This window comes from Pseudorca crassidens, chromosome 1, assembly GCF_039906515.1.
Source record: "Pseudorca crassidens isolate mPseCra1 chromosome 1, mPseCra1.hap1, whole genome shotgun sequence".
NCBI classification, from domain to species: domain Eukaryota; kingdom Metazoa; phylum Chordata; class Mammalia; order Artiodactyla; family Delphinidae; genus Pseudorca; species Pseudorca crassidens.
The window spans coordinates 130,094,701-130,114,407 of record NC_090296.1 but is presented as its reverse complement, the minus strand read 5'-3'; the positions used below and the strand labels follow the sequence as shown (position 1 = coordinate 130,114,407).

At 38.2% G+C, this 19,707-nt stretch overlaps 1 protein-coding gene across 1 annotated transcript in view; it reads right to left on the bottom strand.

Annotated features, from left to right (window-relative positions):
• The window catches only part of GABRG3 (gamma-aminobutyric acid type A receptor subunit gamma3), a 630,845-nt gene that overhangs the window by 551,897 nt on the left and 59,241 nt on the right, over positions 1-19,707 (bottom strand). The window contains exon 3 of the mRNA XM_067755811.1: positions 1,446-1,513. Within this exon, the coding sequence (XP_067611912.1) occupies positions 1,446-1,513 (68 nt within the window). The remainder of the gene's footprint in view (positions 1-1,445; positions 1,514-19,707) is intronic.

Below are 19,707 nucleotides of genomic sequence, written 5' to 3'. Positions count from 1 at the left end.
GAAAAGTATATCAATTCCAACAGCAAAACTTAATCCTGGGCACAAAGGAGATCTCAAGGTTACAGGAGTTCATGATAATCCCTAGATATGCAGATACAAGCAACTGTTCCTAAAACAATTTTGTGACTATGTATCTACGGAGGCACTTCTGTTTTATTGTTAGACATAAATCAGTGTCTGAATAAAGTGTGGTGGAACTAGTGTAAGAAAATAAAACTCCAAAATAAGAAACAAACTGAGAAATGACTACTCAGTGTGGTGAACTGAATAATTATTTATCAGGAAAAGGAAGTATTACAGTCACGGTCTACATTTCACAATCTGCAGCCCAGAGGTTGTGTGGGGTGAATCCTCTTTTATTCATTTCACCTCTTTGCTAGTGGCCCATCTCCAGTGTATGGATGACATAGGGGATTTTTTTTAAAGTGAGTGACCCATAAATTTTAGCCCCACATGGAACCTTTATACCATCAAGGAAAAGATGAACACTTTTAATATCTGGCAATGAAAAGAAAAGATTTTGCTATTAATTTTGGAAGAATTATTTCCATCCACAGAACTTTGCAATGAAAGGAAGGCTTCTTAAGTTGGCATTTTGCAAACCCCCCTCAGCCTCAAGCATCCCCCAAATCCAGGAGCCGTTGTGCAGCGGGGAAGCACAAAGAAGGCCCCAGCATTAGGGGTTCCTGTGTCACTGGGCCCACAAAGCAAGTGCCTGCTCCTGAAATCCTCCACATTCTGCTCAGGGAGGCCCACCCCAGCCTGAGGCGCCTGTGAGAAGACCCTGACACTGGTGGATGCCAACATACCAGCACTTTCCTAAGAGCTAAGCACTTTGTACAGGGAAGGCCTTCTTCTACACTAGAAATAGTTACTACTGGAGCTCACTTTGCTTGTAAGTCTGTGAAAATACCTTCCTCTATTAGGAAAAATCACACATATACTTGATCCCATACTTTCTCCCCTGTTTTAAAAAAAAGGCAGGATATTTACCCTCAGGGAGACAGAAGTATCAACTAGGTAATCTCAGATCCTTTCCTGAGAAATGTTGAAAGGCAGGTCTTTTGGATCTTGAAAAATGAACTAAAGTAAAAAGGCTGTCATTTATATTCATCCCTAGTATAAATGAGGTCAGACATAGCCATTGACTGCACAACTGAAAATAACATGATCTGGAAATCTACACACAGTAAACACACTTGTGGACAAGATGGGGATGAGATACTTTTTAATCATTAGAGCAATATCTCACTGCTGGTGTCACAATCTCTACTCCTTGAGTTTTACCATTTTCAGTGTTTAAACTTCCAATAAATACTACATATTTAAGAAGTCAATTGTGAGTTTAAACTTGCATGATAAATCTCGAGCAGAAACCCACAACGAGAATGTAGGCAAGAACTGATGCAAAGACTGTGAGATCAGAAAAGAAAATAGCTTCTTACCATGTTTATTGATGACACAGGACCAATGCTGTTAACATAGATGTCAACATCAATTACGGTGGGTTTTACTGTGGAGAAAACAAATGTGTGTTAATACGCTGTGCCAGAGAGACTGAGGAAAGTGCTACTAAACTTCCGCTGAGTCACACACTAACAGCTCAACGGCATGTGGGAAAGGGGTGTATTTTTCTTTGGGACTTGCCAGGTAGTTACAATTCTCAAAGGATTAAAGATTCTTACTCATATTTAATAAATTCTTAAAAAACAGGATATTTATACACTGCAAGTTGCCAGTGATAGATGACCATAAAGATACTCTATAACATTTGTTTAGCTGATTATATGGCAGAGAAAACATAAAATGATAAAATATAAGACACTACATAAGAAATTTAATGTCAAAGTTATGCTAAGAAATCGAACCCAAGTAATGAGTAATATCAGGGACAATTCAAGTTATTTATCCATTACCTGGTTGCAACTCAAAGCAAAGATCTGGAGAGTACATACACCAAAGGAGATTAAGAAATACTGATTATTGGTGTCATTATTACCTAAGAAACACACACACACATCTCACAGACTTCAAATCATACAACTCATAAAATAATAATACTTTATGGGCTTCCCTGGTGGCGCAGTGGTTGAGAATCTGCCTGCTAATGCAAGGGACACGGGTTCAAGCCCTGGTCTGGGAGGATCCCATATGCCGCGGAGCAACTAGGCCCATGAGCCACAACTACTGAGCCTGTGCGTCTGGAGCCTGTGCTCCGCAACAAGAGAGGCCGCGATAGTGAGAGGCCCGCCCACCACGATGAAGAATGGCCCTCGCTTGCCACAACTAGAGAAAGCCCTCGCACAGAAACGAAGTTGCAACACAGCAAAAATAAAATAAATTAATTAATAAACTCCTACCCCCAACATCTTCTTTAAAAAAAAAAAAATAACACTTTAGTAAGTCAAGAAATTACCGTACCAACTATAAGGGAGTAAAATTCATATAACAAGAAACTGTAATATCTAACATCGTGCATCAGAGGTAAAATTTGCTCATTTAACCTTAAAGAAAATCATTTTCCCTTTCCTTGGCAGAAATGGAACTTGGGAGACCAGTAATGAGATTCCTGAGACAGCCACCTCTGAGTCAGGGATCCGTGCCAGTGAAAAGGAGGCGTCTCTCTTTCCCCAGCACTCAGCAACTGATAAAGGGGAGAAGAACACCAATTTCAGAATATTTCTGCCCCAGGGGAACATGAACAAGACTCCTGAACCTTTGCACGTAAACACAGAGTGTTTCTATGGAAACAAGGGTGTTCGCATCTGCAATTATTTCGAGCTTCCACCAGTTTTGCTAACTAATCATTCACAAATGGACTTCTGCACTCTATTTCTGGAACTATGAGTGGCACCTGTAAGCTCACAGTCTGTTGTTCAATTATGTAACCAGCAGTCTGCAGCCTGAGCCATGTTGTCCGGACCTCCAAGAAAATGAAAATAATGACAATGAACTGGAGCCAACTACTCTGACATCTGTCAGCGCAACCAAGCCACGTTAGCTTGAAAGAGCTGTTGGCATTTTGGAAAACACCGCAATACAATTCTAAGTACTATGTATCTAGTGCTTAAATTTCATAAAAGGACTATTCTTCATTTTAGGCTGAGCTTTGCTAACTACTCTGAACAGTAAGTAGCATCTTTCTTCAACTTAATTGAAGAACACAGCAAGTGTTCTGTCTCCAAACGCTGTGCTGCATAACCTTGGTAATGTTATACAAAGGCTGTGTTAAGTCAATCAGTTGAGGACCTGCTTTTTGCAAGAGATTTTTCTGGTTGTTTCATGGTATTTATTAGACTTTAGGCTTCCAGGGTTTTTAATCTCATTAAATAAAAAGGACCTACAGATGTAAAGCCTTAAAAGCTTGAAGTGTGAAGTGTCAAATGAGTATTAAGTGCAATAGTATAATAAAGGTTTTAAGAGAAGAGTTTGGAAAACACAAACACACACACACACACACACACACACACACACACACACAAAACTTGGGGGAAATAAACTGTTTTAAGTAAATTCTCATTTAAGCAGCACCATGCTAAAGTAAAAAGAGCCTTTAGGAAAGTGGCTCTGACAGTGGTACCCAGGAAAGAGACTGGCCACAGGAGACTCAAGGTTTACAGTTCAAAGATTACAGATTAAGCCCAGACAAATGATCTTCAATAAGGATGCCAGGACCATTCAATGGGGAAAAAGTATTTTCAACAAATGGTGTTATGTAAACTGGATACCCACAAGCAAAAAACTGAAGTTGAATCCTTACACAATATACAAAAATTAACTCAAAATGGATCAGAAGCCTAAAGGTAAGATTTGAAACTACAAAACTCTTAGAAGAAAACATAGGAGAAAAGCTTCATGACACTGGGTTTGGAAATGATTTCTCGTATATGACACCAAAAGCACAGGCAATAAAAGAAAAAAGTAAATAAACTGGACTACATCAAAATTAAAAACTTCTGTGCATCAAAGGACACAGTTAACACAGTGGAAAGGCAACCCACATTATGGGAGAAAACATTGGTAAATCATATGTCTGATAAGTGGTTAATATCCAAAAAATAAAAAGAACTCCCACAACTCAACAACAGATAAGCAAAACAACCTGATTTAAAAATGGGTAAAGGACTTAGACATTTCTCTAAAGAGACATACAAATGACCAATAAGTACATGAAACGACATTTAACATTATTAGTCATTAGGGGAATGCAAATCAAAACCACTTCACATCCATTATGACGGTTACTATTAAAAAAAAAACAGAAAAAAAACAAGTGTTGGCAATGACATGGAGAAAATGAAAACCTTGTACACTGCTGGTGGGAATGTAAAATAATGCAGGCAATATGGAAAACAGTATGGTGGTTCCTCAAAAAAACAAAAAATAGAACTACCCTATAACCCAGCAATTCCACTTCTGGTTATATACCCAAAAGAATTAAAATCAGGGACTCAAACATACATTTGTGCACACATGTTCACAGCAGCATCATTCACAACAGCCAAAAGGAGGAAGCAAGCCAAGTGCACATGGTGGGATAAATGGGTAAACCAAACATAGTATATACATATGGAATATTACTCAGCCTTTTTGTATTTGTTTATGTGATGGTCAGTCAGGTGCAGCCACAAGAGGAGAGGCTCAGGAAAACAAAATTGATTTATTCACAGGTCCTAAAGACAGGAGGTATGGCACGCTTTGCCCAACTACATGGGAAAGACATAAGGGTGGTCAGGAGGCAGAAGACAGGGCAAGGGAGGGGGTGCTTAGGCCATGATCTGAATTGGGGTCTCTGAAGGAAAGGCAGAGCAGGGAAGGGTAAACAGCTCTGGTTGGCTAGTTTGGCTAGCTTGAATAATTCCTGTGGGCTTTCAGCTATACAGGTGGTCTCCAGTGGCCTGGTACCAGGCCCTGGGATGATTAAAACAGAAGAGTATTGCCTGCTGGGGTGTAAGGGCTGTATAGAGGAGATATGACTTTGGATTGAATAGTCTGTATGTTCAAAGGCTTGCTCCAGGCTGGGCTCCTTGCCATCTCTAAGAATTGGCTAACCCTAGAAGAGGCAGTTTCTGCCCAATCGGGAAGGGTTTTTAAGATATCAAAACATCATAATATACAGAAAAATTTAAATATATACAGAAACCCCCTCATGGTAAAAAGTAAATAAATTATATTTTAATGGAAAAAATTCTTGATGTCAATATCTTTGGGGCTAGACATTCAAAACCACATTTAACATAGTACAACATTCCTTTTAAACTTCAGCCCCTCTTGTGAAAAAAAGCCCAATTTTTATTTCCAAAATGCCCAACAAGTTACATGGTAAGGGGCCCCATTTGGGTGTCATAAAGGGGTACTTCCTAGCACATGTCTAAAATGCCAACCCTGAATAAAACAGGTACTAAAAACATTTCTTATAAGTTTGATTAGGTCCTCTTTGTTTATTTTTGCTTTTACTTCTTTTGCTTTGAGAGACTGACCAAAGAAAACATTGGTTTGATTCATGTCAGAGAATGTTTTGTGGTGTTATGTCTTACACTTAAGCCTTTAAACCATTTTGAGTTTATTTTTGTGTATGGTGTGAGGGTGTGTTCTAACTTCATTGATTTACATGTGTCCAGCTTTCCCAACACCACTTGCCGAAGAGACTGTCTTTTCTCCATTGTATATTCTTGCCTCCTTTGTTGAAGATTAATTGACCAAGGTGTGTGGGTTTATTTCTGAGCTCTCTGTTCGATTCCATTGATCCATATGTCTGTTTTTGTGACAATACCACATTGTTTTGATTACTGTAGCTTTGTAGTATAGTCTGAAGTCTGGGAGGGTTATGCCACCAGCATTGTTCTTTCTCTTCAGAATTGCTTTGGCAATTCTGGGTCTTTTGTGGCCCCATATAATTTTTTAAATATAAATTTATTTTTGGCTGTGTTGGGTCTTCGTTTCTGTGCAAGGGCTTTCTCTAGTTGCGGCGAGCAGGGGCCACTCTTCATCACGGTGCGCAGGCCTCTCACTATCATGGCCTTCTCTTGTTGTGGAGCACAGGCTCCAGACGTGCAGGCTCAGTAGCTGTGGCACACGGGCTTAGTTGCTCTGCGGCATGTGGGATCTTCCCAGACCAGGGCTCGAACCCATGTTCCCTGCATTGGCAGGCAGATTCTCAACCACTACACCACCAGGGAAGCCCCCTCCAAATAAATTTTAGGATTTTATTTGTTCTAGTTCTGTGAAAAATGTCATAGATAATTTGATAAGGATTGCACTAAATCTGTAGATTGCTTTGTGCAGTATGGTCATTTTAACAATATTAGTTCTTCCAATCCAAGAGCATGGGATATCTTTCCATTTCCTTGAATCATCTTTGATTTCCTTTATTAATGTTTCATAGTTTAGAGTGTATAGGTCTTTCACCTCCTTGATTAGGTTTATTCTATGTATTTTATCTTTTTTGATGCAATTTTAAACAGAATTATTTTTTTACTTTCTCTTTCTGATATTTTGTTGTAAAAGAAATGCAACAGGTTTCTGTATGTTAATCTTGTATCCTGCTACCTTGCTGAATTCACTTATCAGATCCAGTAGTTCTTGTGTGGAGACTTTAAGGTTTTCTATATATTGTATCATGTACTCTATATGTAGAAAATTATGGTTTTGAGTTATTATAGTTACTTGGACTTTACATGTTAAATTTTCACACGAGATTAAATACTGCAACAGGAGGAATAATTTTTTAAGGTTCCCTGGAACCTGATGGTGACTACAGGCTGACTCAAGTGGTCAAATAGGCAAAGAGCTGATAAGAGATTGTCCAAGACAAGGGTACTCCTGAAAATAGGCATCTGTTACAACAGAAATTATACTAACTCCCTGAGAGAAGAAAAAACTGAAGGTGACATTAGGAGAACAAATGAAACCATTTCTATTTACTCATAAGTAAGCAAGAAATAGACAATGACAGACACACAGATTAGAATAAATGGAATATAGGGCTGGTAAGTGTTGACAGGGACAGAACTGTGGAGTGGAGTGACTGTAGTTGTCCACAGAAGGAAGTCCTAACAAGCTACCCCAGACTGGCAGCAGTAGGAATGAGGAATGGAGACCCCAAAGAATGCTGAGTAGATGTGCTACGTGGGCAACAGCAAAGGGAGCATGTCGCCTGGCTGCTGGGCCACAAAAAGTGGCTCTGTCCTCACCAGTTCTGTAATATTGAAAAGTTTTTTAACATCTCTGTGCCTTAGTCCCCCTACGTCTAAGATGAGCTCATAACAGAACTTAATTCACGATGGGGGCTGAGAGGGGTTATTTGGACTGTTGTGAAGTAAATAGTAGGTACTCAGTAACGTTTTTTGCTATGGCTTCTGAGGCCCCTAGAATTAGACACAGAAAAGAATGCCAAAATCTTGCATTTGTCATTCTTTCGAATAATATTTATGCCTAAAAGTCACCCTGGTCACTTAAAGTTTAATTTTTTCATGAAAAGTTTAAATATACTGATAGAAACATTTACATAGCAACAAATGAATAGAAAAAAGAGAAGTAAATAATACCAACTCTCATGCCCATGAGGGTAAAATAGAAGGGCTCTTCCCATAACTGGGAGCCTCCCTTCCAATCTTCCCTACGTTTGAGGAAAGGGAGTGAGGGCTCCTCTGCTGTTGGCCTCTCCAGCTTATTGCTCCCTTAGTTTACCTGAACTAAGAGTGCCCCTGGGCAAGGTGATGCATGAGGTAGACCAACTGCCCTATTCCATCACCAACTTCCATCTAAGTACTTTTACCCATCCTTCTGCTATTGCCCACAGACAAAAGTACTGTTAATGTATATTAAATAGCATTGTAATAAGCATGTTGCATTTTATCAGTATGTAATACCATTTTCATTTCCATTTAAGGACAGGAAGTTAAAACACGATTGAGGAGGTGACTTATCTAGGATTCTGCAGCCTCACAGAAGCAAACCCCCAGAGTTCCACCCTCAACCTCCCAGAGACTTAACTTTGGCAATGAAGCTTAAAGGGATTCTGGGGAACAATGACTTCAGGGGGAGTTTACCACCACCACCACCATCACCACCACAAATAATCTTTCCAGCCTCTTCTTAAAGTGAAAATACTCTGTCTCTGAGGCTTATATTAACTTCCTCTATATGATCTCAATGGAGATGTGTTTTCAAAAGTTTTTCTCTAGCTTGGAGAATATTAGGTTAGTGGGGTGGGTGGTTAAAGAGATTTGGGTAAGAGATACATAGAATGGGCAAACTTAGTTAATATTACAGTTCTGCCAAGATCCTAGGTCCATGCAAAAATGTTTGACATAGTTTAGTGCTAGATCATTTAGATGATGAAGTCATTGTTATGGGTCCCATTTCAGATTTAGGGTTCCTATATGGTCAGTTCTGACTTTTTTTTTTTCTTGCGGTACGCTGGCCTCTCACTGCTGTGGCCTCTCCCATTGCGGAGCACAGGCTCCGGATGCGCAGGCTCAGCAGCCATGGCTCACGGGCACAGCCGCTCCATGGCATGTGGGAACTTCCCAGACCGGGGCACGAACCCGTGTCCCCTGCATCAGCAGGCGGACTCTCAACCACTGCGCCACCAGGGAAGCCCCAGTTCTGACTTTTGATTATAGTGTTAGAGCTAATCCCATCTCCACAAGTCCCAGAACTATGGATTCAACTCTAAAGTTATCACTTCTCTTCAATCATCCTTTAGGCATATGATCTCAAGTGGGCCAAGAAGAGTTTACAAAGATCAAGATAAAACTGCCATCACCTCAGACCTGGGTCAGACCTGATAGTAATATGGAAAAGTAATATGGAATATTACTTTTCCATAATAATATGGAAAAAGGTAAATGGTGAGATTCCACGTTTGTATACACTCAAATAAAATGTTTTACTAAAGTAGACAGCTTGAGAATTCACATTCTCAGAAGAATGAAAAGAGCACTGGGGTTAAAGTTTAGAACCACAGATTCTTCAGAGCTCCAGTGGGTAGATGCTCCAAAGCTCATATAAGGCAAGGAAAAGTGGAACATACGTCCAATGCTCTGATTTTTGGAAGGAATGCCCAAGAGACTGGTTTCTGTCTTGCCTGAATTTAAGCACTGACAAGAAGGGGACACGAGGTTGGGGACTACTGAGAACAAAAGCCATCAATAGGTTTGGCCTGTCAGCAGAGTCTGCAGTACAGCAGACCCTAAGGGGAGATCCTGGGTAGAAACTGGCAAACCTCTTCAATTAGATTACACACAAAAGCCCAGGGAGGATGCATTCCCAGACAAGGCTTGAGAGATCACCAGCCTTTCTAGTCAGAAGACAGCTGAAAGTCCTTCATATACAAAACCAGATCGCAAAGACTGGGAGAAGTGGCTGATTTCTTTAAATGCCTAAATCCCACAGAAGGTAACAAGGCATACAAAGAAACAGAGAAACATGGTCCAATCAAAGGAGCACATTAAACCTCTGGGAGATAAAACAGAAATATATGAATTACCAGACAAAGAATTCAAAATAACCATCATAAGGATGCTCAATAAATGAAAAGAGAGCACATATGGACAACTAAATGAAATCAAGAAAACAATGCATGAGCAGAATATCAAAATGAGAGAGATAGAAATTATAAAGAAGAACCAAACAGAAATTCTGGAGCTGAAGAATACAATAACTGAATTGAAAAATTAACTAGAGGGACTCAGCATCCGACTTGACTGAGCAGAAGAAAGAATCAGTGAACTCAAAGGTAGGACTCTCGAAATTACTAAGATAGAAGAGCTAAAAGAAAAAAGAATGAAGAAAAGTAAAGACAGCTTAAGGGACCTATGGAATAAGGTTCATCAAGAAGAACAACATATGCGTATGGGAGTTCCAGAAGCAAACTAAGAGAGAAAAGGGCAGCAAGCCTATTTGAAGAAATAATGGTCCCAAATGTCCAATCTGGAGAAGAGAAATGGAGATACAAATTCAGGAAGTACAAAAAATTACAAGTAGGATAAATCTAAAGATATCTACACAGAAGTACATCATAATCAGGTTGTGGAAAATCAAAGACAAATAAAGGATCTTGAAAACAAAAAAGAAATGTGATTCATCACATATAAGGGAGCTCCTATTAGTTCATCATTGGATCTCTCAGCAGAAACTTTGAAGGCTAGACAAAAATAAAATGATATACGCAAAGTGCCAACGAAGAATACTGTATCCAGCAAAACTGTCCTTTGAAAATAAAGGAGAAATTAAGACTTTCTCAGCTGAATAAAAGATGAGGGAGTTCATCAACACTAGACCTGTCCTACAAGAAATGCTGAAGTAAATCCTTCAAATTGAAGTGAACAACAATAAGCAGCAACACAAAACCATACAAAAATGTAAAACTCGGAACTTCCCTGTTGGCGCAGTGGTTAAAAATCCACCTGCCAATGCAGGGGACACGGGTTCGAGCCCTGGGCTGGGAAGATCCCACATACCGTAGAGCAACTAAGCTTGTGTGCCACAACTACTGAGCCTGTGCTCTAGAGCCCGCGAGCCACAACTGCTGAGCCCATATGCCACAACTACTGAAGCCCGTGTGCCTAGAGCCTGTGTTCCGCAACAAGAGAAGCCACCACAATGAGAAGCCTGCGCACTGCAAAGAAGAGTAGCACCAGCTCACCACAACCAGAGAAAATTCTGTGCAGCAACGAAAACCCAATGCAGTCAAAAATTAAAAATTAATTAATTTTAAAAATGCTTTAAAAAATGTAAAACTCCCAGGTAAAAATATATAAACAAACATAGAATCCTATAGAATCGTAATGTATGTACATAAAATGTTTAATTATGGTACAAAATTTTTTAAAAATCAAAAGCATAAAAAGTTATTTTAAATCTATGTTAATGGATACACAATATAAAAAGGAATAATTTGTGTCATCAATAGCATAAATTTTACAAGGGGTAAAGAGATGTAAAGAAGTGGAGTTTTATATGCAATGGAAGTTAACATATCAGTTTATCATAGATTGCTGTAACTTTATTTTTTTAGTATTTTTATTGGAGTATAATTGCTTTACAATGTTGTGTTAGTTTTTGCTGTACAACAAAGTGAATCAGCTTTACGTATACATATATCCTCATACCCCCTCCCTCTTGAACCTCCCTCCCACCCTCCCTATCCCCCCCCTATTCTTCACAAAGCATCAAGCTGATCTCCCTGTGCTATGCAGCAGCTCCCACTAGCCATCCATTTTACATTTGGTAGTGTATATATGTCAAACATACTCGCTCACTTCATCCCAGCTTCCCTTTCTCCCCCGTGTCCTCAAGTTGGTTCTCTATGTCTTCATCTTTATTCCTGCCATGTGACTAGATGCATCATACCATTTTTTTAGATTCCACATATGTGTGTCAGCATATGGTATTTGTTTTTCTCTTTCTGACTTACTTCACTCTGTATGACAGACTCTAGGTCTATCCACCTCATTACAAATAAATCCATTTCATTCCTTTTTATGGCTGAGTAATATTTCACTGTATATATGTGCCACATCCTCTTTATCCATTCAGCTATCAATGGACATTAGGTTGCTTCCAAGTCCTGGCTACTGTAAATAGTGCTACAGTGAACACTGGGGTACATGTATCTTTTTCAATTATGGTTTTCTCAGGGTATGTGCCCAGTAGTGGGATTGCTGGGTCATATGGTAGTTCTATTTTTAGTTTTTTTTAGGAAACCCCCATACTGTTCTCCATAGAGGCTGTATCAATTTACATTCCCACCAACAGTGCAGGAGGGTTCCCTTTTCTCTGCACTCTCTCCAGAACTTATTGTTTCTAGAATTTTTGATTGTGGCCATTCTGACCGCTGTGAGGTGATACCTCATTGTGGTTTTCATTTTCATTTCTCTAATGATTAGTGATATTGAGCATCCTTTCATGTGTTTGTTGGCAATCTGTATATCTTCTTTGGAGAAATGTCTATTTAGGTCTTCCACCCATTTTTTGATTGGGTTGTTTGTTTTTTTGATACTGAGCTGCATGAGCTGCTTGTATATTTTGGAGATTAATCCTTTGTCTGTTGCTTAATTTGCAAATATTTTCTCCCATTCTGAGGGCTGTCTTTTTGTCTTGTTTAATGGTTTCCTTTGCTGTGCAAAAGCTATTTCATTAGGTCCTATATGTTCATTTTTATTTCCATTTCTCTAGGAGGTGGGTCAAAAAGTATCTTGCTGTGATTTACGTCATAGTGTTCTGCCTACATTCTCCTCTGAGAGTTTTATAGTGTCTGGCCTTACATTTAGGTCTTTAATCCATTCTGAGTTTATTTTTGTGTGTGGTGTTAGGAAGTGTTCTAATTTCATTCTTTTGCATATAGCTGTCCAGTCTTCCCAGCACCACATATTGAAGAGGCTGTTTTTCTCCACTGTATATTCTTGCCTCCTTTATCAAAGACCATATGTGCATTGGTTTATCTCTGGGCTTTCTATCCTGTTCCACTGACCTATATTTCTGTTTTTGTGCCAATACCACACTGTCTTGATTACTGTAGCTTTTTAGTATAGTTTGAAGTCAGGGAGCCTGATTTCTCCATCTCCATTTTTCTTTCCCAAGATTGCCTTGGCTATTCGGTGTCTTTTGTGTTTCCATACAAATTGTAAAATTTTTTGTTCTAATTCTGTGAAAAATGCCATTGGTAATTTGATAGGGATTGCACTGTATCTGTAGATCGCATTGGGTAGTATAGTCATTTTCACAATATTGATTCTTCCAATCCAAGAATGTGATATACCTCTCCATCTGTTTGTATCATCTTTAATTTCTTTCATCAGTGTCTTATAATTTTCTGCATACAGGTCTTTTGCCTCCTTAGGTAGGTTTATTCCTAGGTATTTTATTCCTTTCCTTGCAATGATAAATGGGAGTGTTTCCTTAATTTCTGATTTTTCATTGTTAGTGTATAGAAATGCAAGAGATTTCTGTGCATTAGTTTTGTACCCTACTACTTTACCAAATTCACTGATTAGGTCTAGTAGTCTTCCGGTGGCATCTTTAGGATTTTCTATGTATCGTATCATGTCATCTGCAAACTGACAGTTTTACTTCTTCTTTTCCAATCTGGATTCCTTTTATTTATTTTTCTTCTCTAATTGCCGTGGTTAAACTTCCAGAACTATGTTGAATTACAGTGGTGAGGGTGGGCACCCCTGTCTTTTTCCTGATCTTAGAGGAAATGCTTTCAGTTTTTCAACATTGAGAATGATGTTGGTTGTGGGTTTGTCATATACGGCTTTTATTAAGTTGAAGTAGATTCCTTCTATGCCCATTTTCTGGAGAGTTTCTATCATAAATCGGGGTTGAATTCTGTCAAAAGCTATTTTTTCATCTATTGAGATTATCATATGGCTTTTATCCTTCAATTTGTTAATACGGTGTATCACATTGATTGACCTGCATATACTGAAGAATCATTGCATTCCTGGGATAAACCCCACTTGATCATGGTGTATGATCCTTTTAATGTGCTGTTGGATTCTGTTTTCTAGTATTTGTTGAGGATTTTTGCATCTATGTTCATCAATGATACTGGCCTATAGTTTTCTTTATTTGTGACATCTTTGTCTTGTTTTGGTATCAGACTGCTGTAACTTTGAAATGTTTAAAATACTTGCATTGATAACCACAAAGAAAATATCTGATAGAATATAAACAAAGGTGAATGAGAAGGGAATCAAAATATGTCACTACAAAAGAAAAATGGGGACTTCCCTGGAGGCGCAGTGGTTAAGAATCTGCCTGCCAATGCAGGGGACACGGGTTCACCCTGGTTTGGGAAGCTCCCACATGCTGTGGAGCAACTAAGCCGGTGTGCCACAGCTACTGAGCCTGTGCTCTAGAGCCTGCAAGCCACAACTATTGAGCCCACGTGCCACAACTAGTGAAGCCCACATGCCTAGAGCCCATGCTGCGCAATAAGAGAAGCCACCACAATGAGAAGCCCGTGCACTGCAATGAAGAGTAGTTCCTGCTCGACGCAACTAGAGAAAAGCCCACACGCGTGCACAGTAACAAAGACCCAACACAACCAAAAATAAATAAATATTTTTTTAAATGAAAATAAAAGAATGCAACAAGAGAAGAGGGATAAAAATGGTTGCAAGACAGAAAACAATTAATAAAATGAAAATAGTAAGTCTTTCCTTATCAATAATTACTTTAAATGAAAACGAATTAAATGCTCCAATTAAAAAACATAGATTGGCTCAATGGATAAAAACAGAAGGTCCAAACTATATGCTATCTATAAGAAACTCAACTTAGATCGACACACACAAGCTAAAAGTGAAAAGATAGAAGAGGACATTTTATGCACGTGGGAACCTAAAAAGAGCAGGAGTGGCGACTTATCAGACAAAAGAGACTTTAAGACAAATACTGTCACAAGAGACAAAGAAGGTCATTATGTAATGATAAAAAGGCCAATTCACCAGGATAATATAACAATTATATATGCTCCTGGTACTTCCCTGGTGGTCTAGTGGTTAAGAATCCACCTTCCAAGGCAGGGGAAGGAAGTTTGATCCCTGGTCAGGGAACTAAGATCCCACATGCTGTGGGGCAACTAAGCCCATGTGCTCTAGAGCCCGCGTGCCACAACTAGAGAGCCCACACGCCACAACTACTGAGCCCATGTGCTCTGGAGACCGCATGCCACAACTAGACAGAAGCCCACATACCACAATGAACAGCCTGTGTGCCGCAATGAAAGATCCTGCGTGCTGCAACTAAGACCCAAAGCAACAAAATAAATATTAAAAATATATATATATATATATGCTCCTAACATTAGAGCTCCCAAACACATGTAGCAAAAAATGAGAGTACTGAAGGAAAAAACAGATAGCAACACATTAACAGAAGTCAATACCCCCTTTCAGTTATAGATATAACAATGAGATAGATCAATAAGGTGCCAGAGGATGTGGAAACACTACAGACCAACTGCACCTAATAGACATAAAAAGTAAAGCTCCAACACAACAGCAGAATACACATTCTTATCAAATGCCATAGAACATTCCTCAAGATAGGCTGCATATTTTATCATTAAAAAAATCTTAACAAATTTGCACAGATTGAAATCATACATACAAAGTATCTTACCTGACAACAATGGAATGACACTAGAAATAAATATGAGAAGGAAAACAGGAAAATGCACAAATATGTTGAAATTAACTCATTCTTAAACCAATGGATCAAAGAAGAAATCACAAGGGAATTTTAAAATATCTGGAAAAAAAGAAAACAAAAACACAACATACTAAAACTTATGAGACACAGTGAAAGTCATACGAAGGAGGAAGTTGATACCAAATAAACACATTAAAAAAAAGAAAGATCTTAAATCAACAACCTAACTTTACATCTCAAGGAACTAGAAAAAGGACAACCTAAACCTAAAGTTGGCAAAAGGAAGGAAATAATAATGATTATGTCAGGAATAAACATAATAGAAAACAGAAAAACAGTAGAAAAAAATCAACAAAACCAAGAATTGATTCTTCAAAAATTTCAACAAAATTGATAAACCCTGAGCTAGACTAACTCAGAGAAAAAGAGAGAAGACTCAGATAACTAAAATTGTAAATGAAAGGGGGACATTAAAACTGATGTCACAAAAATAAAAAGGATAACGGACTAATAAGAACAATTATATGCCAACAAATTGGATAACCTAGAATAAGTGGATAACTTCATAGAAACATACAACTTAATAAGACTGAAGCATGAAGAAATAAAAATCTGAACAATTAACTAGTAAGGAGACCACATTAGTAATAAAAACCTAACACAGAAGAGCCCAGGACCAGACAGCTTCACTGATGATTTCTACCAAAAGAAGAATTAACAACAATCCTCCCCTAACTCTTCCGAAAATCAAAGAGGAAGAAACACTTCCAAACTCATTCTGTGAGGTCAGCATCACTATTCTTGCACTAACACCAGACAAAGACACAAAAAGAAAAGTACAGACCAATAACATCTCTGATGAATTCTAATGAAAAATCTTCAACAAAATATTAGCAAACAGAATTCAACAGCAAATTAAAAGTACTATACATCATGACCAAGTAGGATTTACGCTTGGAATGCAAGATGGTTCTACACATTAAAATCAATTAATATAATACACAACAGTAACAGAATTAAGAAAAAAAACCACATGATTATCTCAACTGATTCGAAAAAAACATTTGACAGAATTTAACACCGTCATAATGAAAAACATTCAACAAACTAGCAACAGAGGGAAACTACCTCACCATAATAAAGGCCATAAAAGAAGAGCCCATAGCTTACCTGAAAAGAAATAAAAGGCATCTAAATTGCAAATTATGGATTTATAGAAGAAAAGTATAATTTACAGAAACATTATCTTATAAGTAGAGAACTCTAAAGATTCTACACACACACACGCAGTGTTATCATTAATAAAAAAATTCATCAAAGTTTCGGGATATAGAGTCATGAAAATTCATTGTGTTTCTATACATTAACAATGAACAATCTGTAAAAGAAATTAAAGGAAAAGTTCCATTTACAATAGAATCAGAAAAAATAAAATACTTAGAAATAAGTTCATCTAAGGAGGCAAAGGACTTGTACACTGAAAACTACATAACGTTGCTGATTGAAATTAAAGAAGACACCAATAAATGACAAGACATCTTGGGTTCATGGAGGGGAAGACCTAATATTTTTAAGTTGTCAATACTACCCAAAGTGGTCTACAGATTCAATGCAATCCCTATCAAAATACCAAGGGCATTTTTGGTAGAAACAGAAAAACCCATCCTGGAATTGACATGGCATCTGAAGCAACCCTGAGGAGGAAAAATATCTTCTAATAAAAAGAATAGAGTTACCAGTCTCACACTTCTCAACTTTGAAACAACTTCAAAGCAACAGTAACCAAGACAGCATAGTACAAGCATAAAGACAGATATACAAACCAAAGGAACAGAATAAAGAACCCAGAAATAAACCCCTGTGTACATGGTCAAATGATTTTTTACAACAGTGCCAAGACTACATCATTATCATTCCATTGGGGAAGGACAGTCTCTTCAACAAATAATGTTGGGAAAAATGGATATCTACATGCAAAAGAATGAAGCTAGACTCTTACCTAACCCCATTTAGAGAAATCGACTCAAAATGTATCAAAGATCTTAATGTAAGACAAAACTTTAAGACACCTAGTCTTAAAACTATGTGGGGAAAGTTTCATGACATTGGATTTGGCAATAATTTCTTGGATGTGATAGCAACAATGGCAAAGATAGACAAATGGGATTACATTAAACTTTAAAAAACGTCTGTAAAACACACTAGCCAAGAGGTGGAAGTTACCTAAATGTCCATCAACTTATGGACATTAGATGTGCATTAGATCTTTCTATATTCATCAAGAGTGAATAAAGAAAATGTGCTATACACATACAATGGAATATTACTCAGTCTTAGAAAAGAAGGAAATTCTGTTATATACTACAATATGGATGAACCTTAATGACATTATGTTAAATGAAATAAGCCAGTCACAAAAGGACAAATACTACATGATTCCACTAATATGAAGTGTCTAAAGCTGTCAAAAGCCAGCAGTGAAATTCTATGATTCTATTACAATTGATTAAGCCTAAATAGTACAAAACATTTTTCACTGAACTATTTTGAATTTATTTCACTTTCCTTTGTAAAAGTAAATCTACTTTTACAATTCATTTTTCCAGTATTGCAATTAAAGGGTTTTTTTTGAATACTTACCTGTTACCTATCCTTGCCTTCCTACTTATCTTTATTCATTCAACAAATAATCAGCAGGTGATTACCAAGCTGGATAGGGTTCTAGGAGCTGAGAACAGACCATAATCAAGACATAAAGCTCCTCCCTTCATACAGTTTAAATCCTAGTGGGTCAGACAGATAAGAAACAAGTAAACTGATCCATAAACCAAATATTTTGATAGTGGTGAGTACAATGAAGGGAATAAACCTAGGCACTGAGAAAGAGTGACTGTGATGTGGGGACAGGAGCCCACCTTAGATACAGTGGCTCACTCCCCTAGAGCCATTACACTCTATGCAGTTCATGTAGCCTTGCCTGTATAGGCAAGTTTTGCATAAGCAGACAGCCAAATTACATCCAACGAGTTGTAAATATAAACATTTAGAGTCCCAGAAACGGGGAAGAAAAAAATTTTGAAGAGATTTTAGTCAAGAAATTTCCAAAACCTGATGAAAGACTTCAAATCACAGATCTAAGCAATTCATCAAACCCCAAGAATCTTAAATATAAAGAAAACTATACCTAAACATGTCATTAGCAAACTGCTGAGTGGTCATTAAAGAAAAATAATCTTAAGAGCAGACAAATAAAGGTAAGTTATATAGAGAATGAAAATGATGGCTGTTACATCATAAGAAATAACAGAGGACAGAAAACAATGGTACAAGATTTTTAAAGTACTGAAAGAAAAAAATGTTAACCTATAATTCTATACACAAATAAACAGCCTTTGAAAATAAAGGGTAGGGCTTCCCTGGTGGCGCAGTGGTTGAGAGTCTGCCTGCCGAAGCAGGGGACATGGGTTCGTGCCCCGGTCCGGGAAGATCCCACATGCCGTGGAGCGGCTGGGCCCGTGAGCCATGGCCACTGAGCCTGCGTGTCTGGAGCCTGTGCTCCGCAACAGGAGAGGCCCCAACGGTGAGAGCCCCGCAAAAAAAAAAAAAGAAAAGAAAAGAAAGGGTAAGTACACATATCTTCAGCCAGACAAAATCTGAGAGAATTCATCCACAGGAGATGTGCACTATAAAAATTATTAAAGGAACCTCCTCATACAATTAAATAAACTATAGCATCTGCAAGAAGGAATAAGAAACACCAGAAAAAGCTGGTAACATCGTTATCAGACAATTTAATTCAATCTAAATTTGTTATGGTCCTACTATGACAAAATGTTACACCAAGGGGAACATAAAGACAAATTAGATAAACTGCCTTAGAAACTCCTACAGTGAAGTAAAGAAAATAAGATATACATGTCTGAGTAGAGAACAAAGTTGAAAGTAATATATTCTATAAAAATTACATGTGTATTGTAGAGTTTACTGTGGTTTGCAAAGAAAGCTCAACCGACAAAGTGACCTTTTGAAGTTAGGCTACACTAATAGAAACAGGTAACCTAGGCAGTCAGAATAGCAGGAACAGCTGCAGAGAAATCACTAAATACATACTAGGATCATTAGATAATTCCTTTATCTTTTTTTTTTTTTTTTGCAGTACATGGGCCTTTCACTGTTGTGGCCTCTCCCGTTGCGGAGCACAGGCTCCGGACGCACAGGCTCTGCGGTCATGGCTCAGGGGCCCAGCCGCTCTCCGCATGTGGGATCTTCCCAGACCGGGGCACGAACCCGTGTCCCCTACATCGGCAGGCGGACTCTCAACCACTGCGCCACCAGGGAAGCCCAATTCTCTTATCTTTAACTGGTATTTAGCATGCATGAAAGGGAAAATATGTTGGAAGAAAGGTTTACTATAAAAATTATTATAAAAGTTTGTTGTCTGAATAAAAAGTTTAACATTCATGTTGAAGAATTCTAACAAGGAAAGGTTTTGCATCACAGCTGACTTTATCCAGATGGTCCTGGCAACAGTGGAAAGCT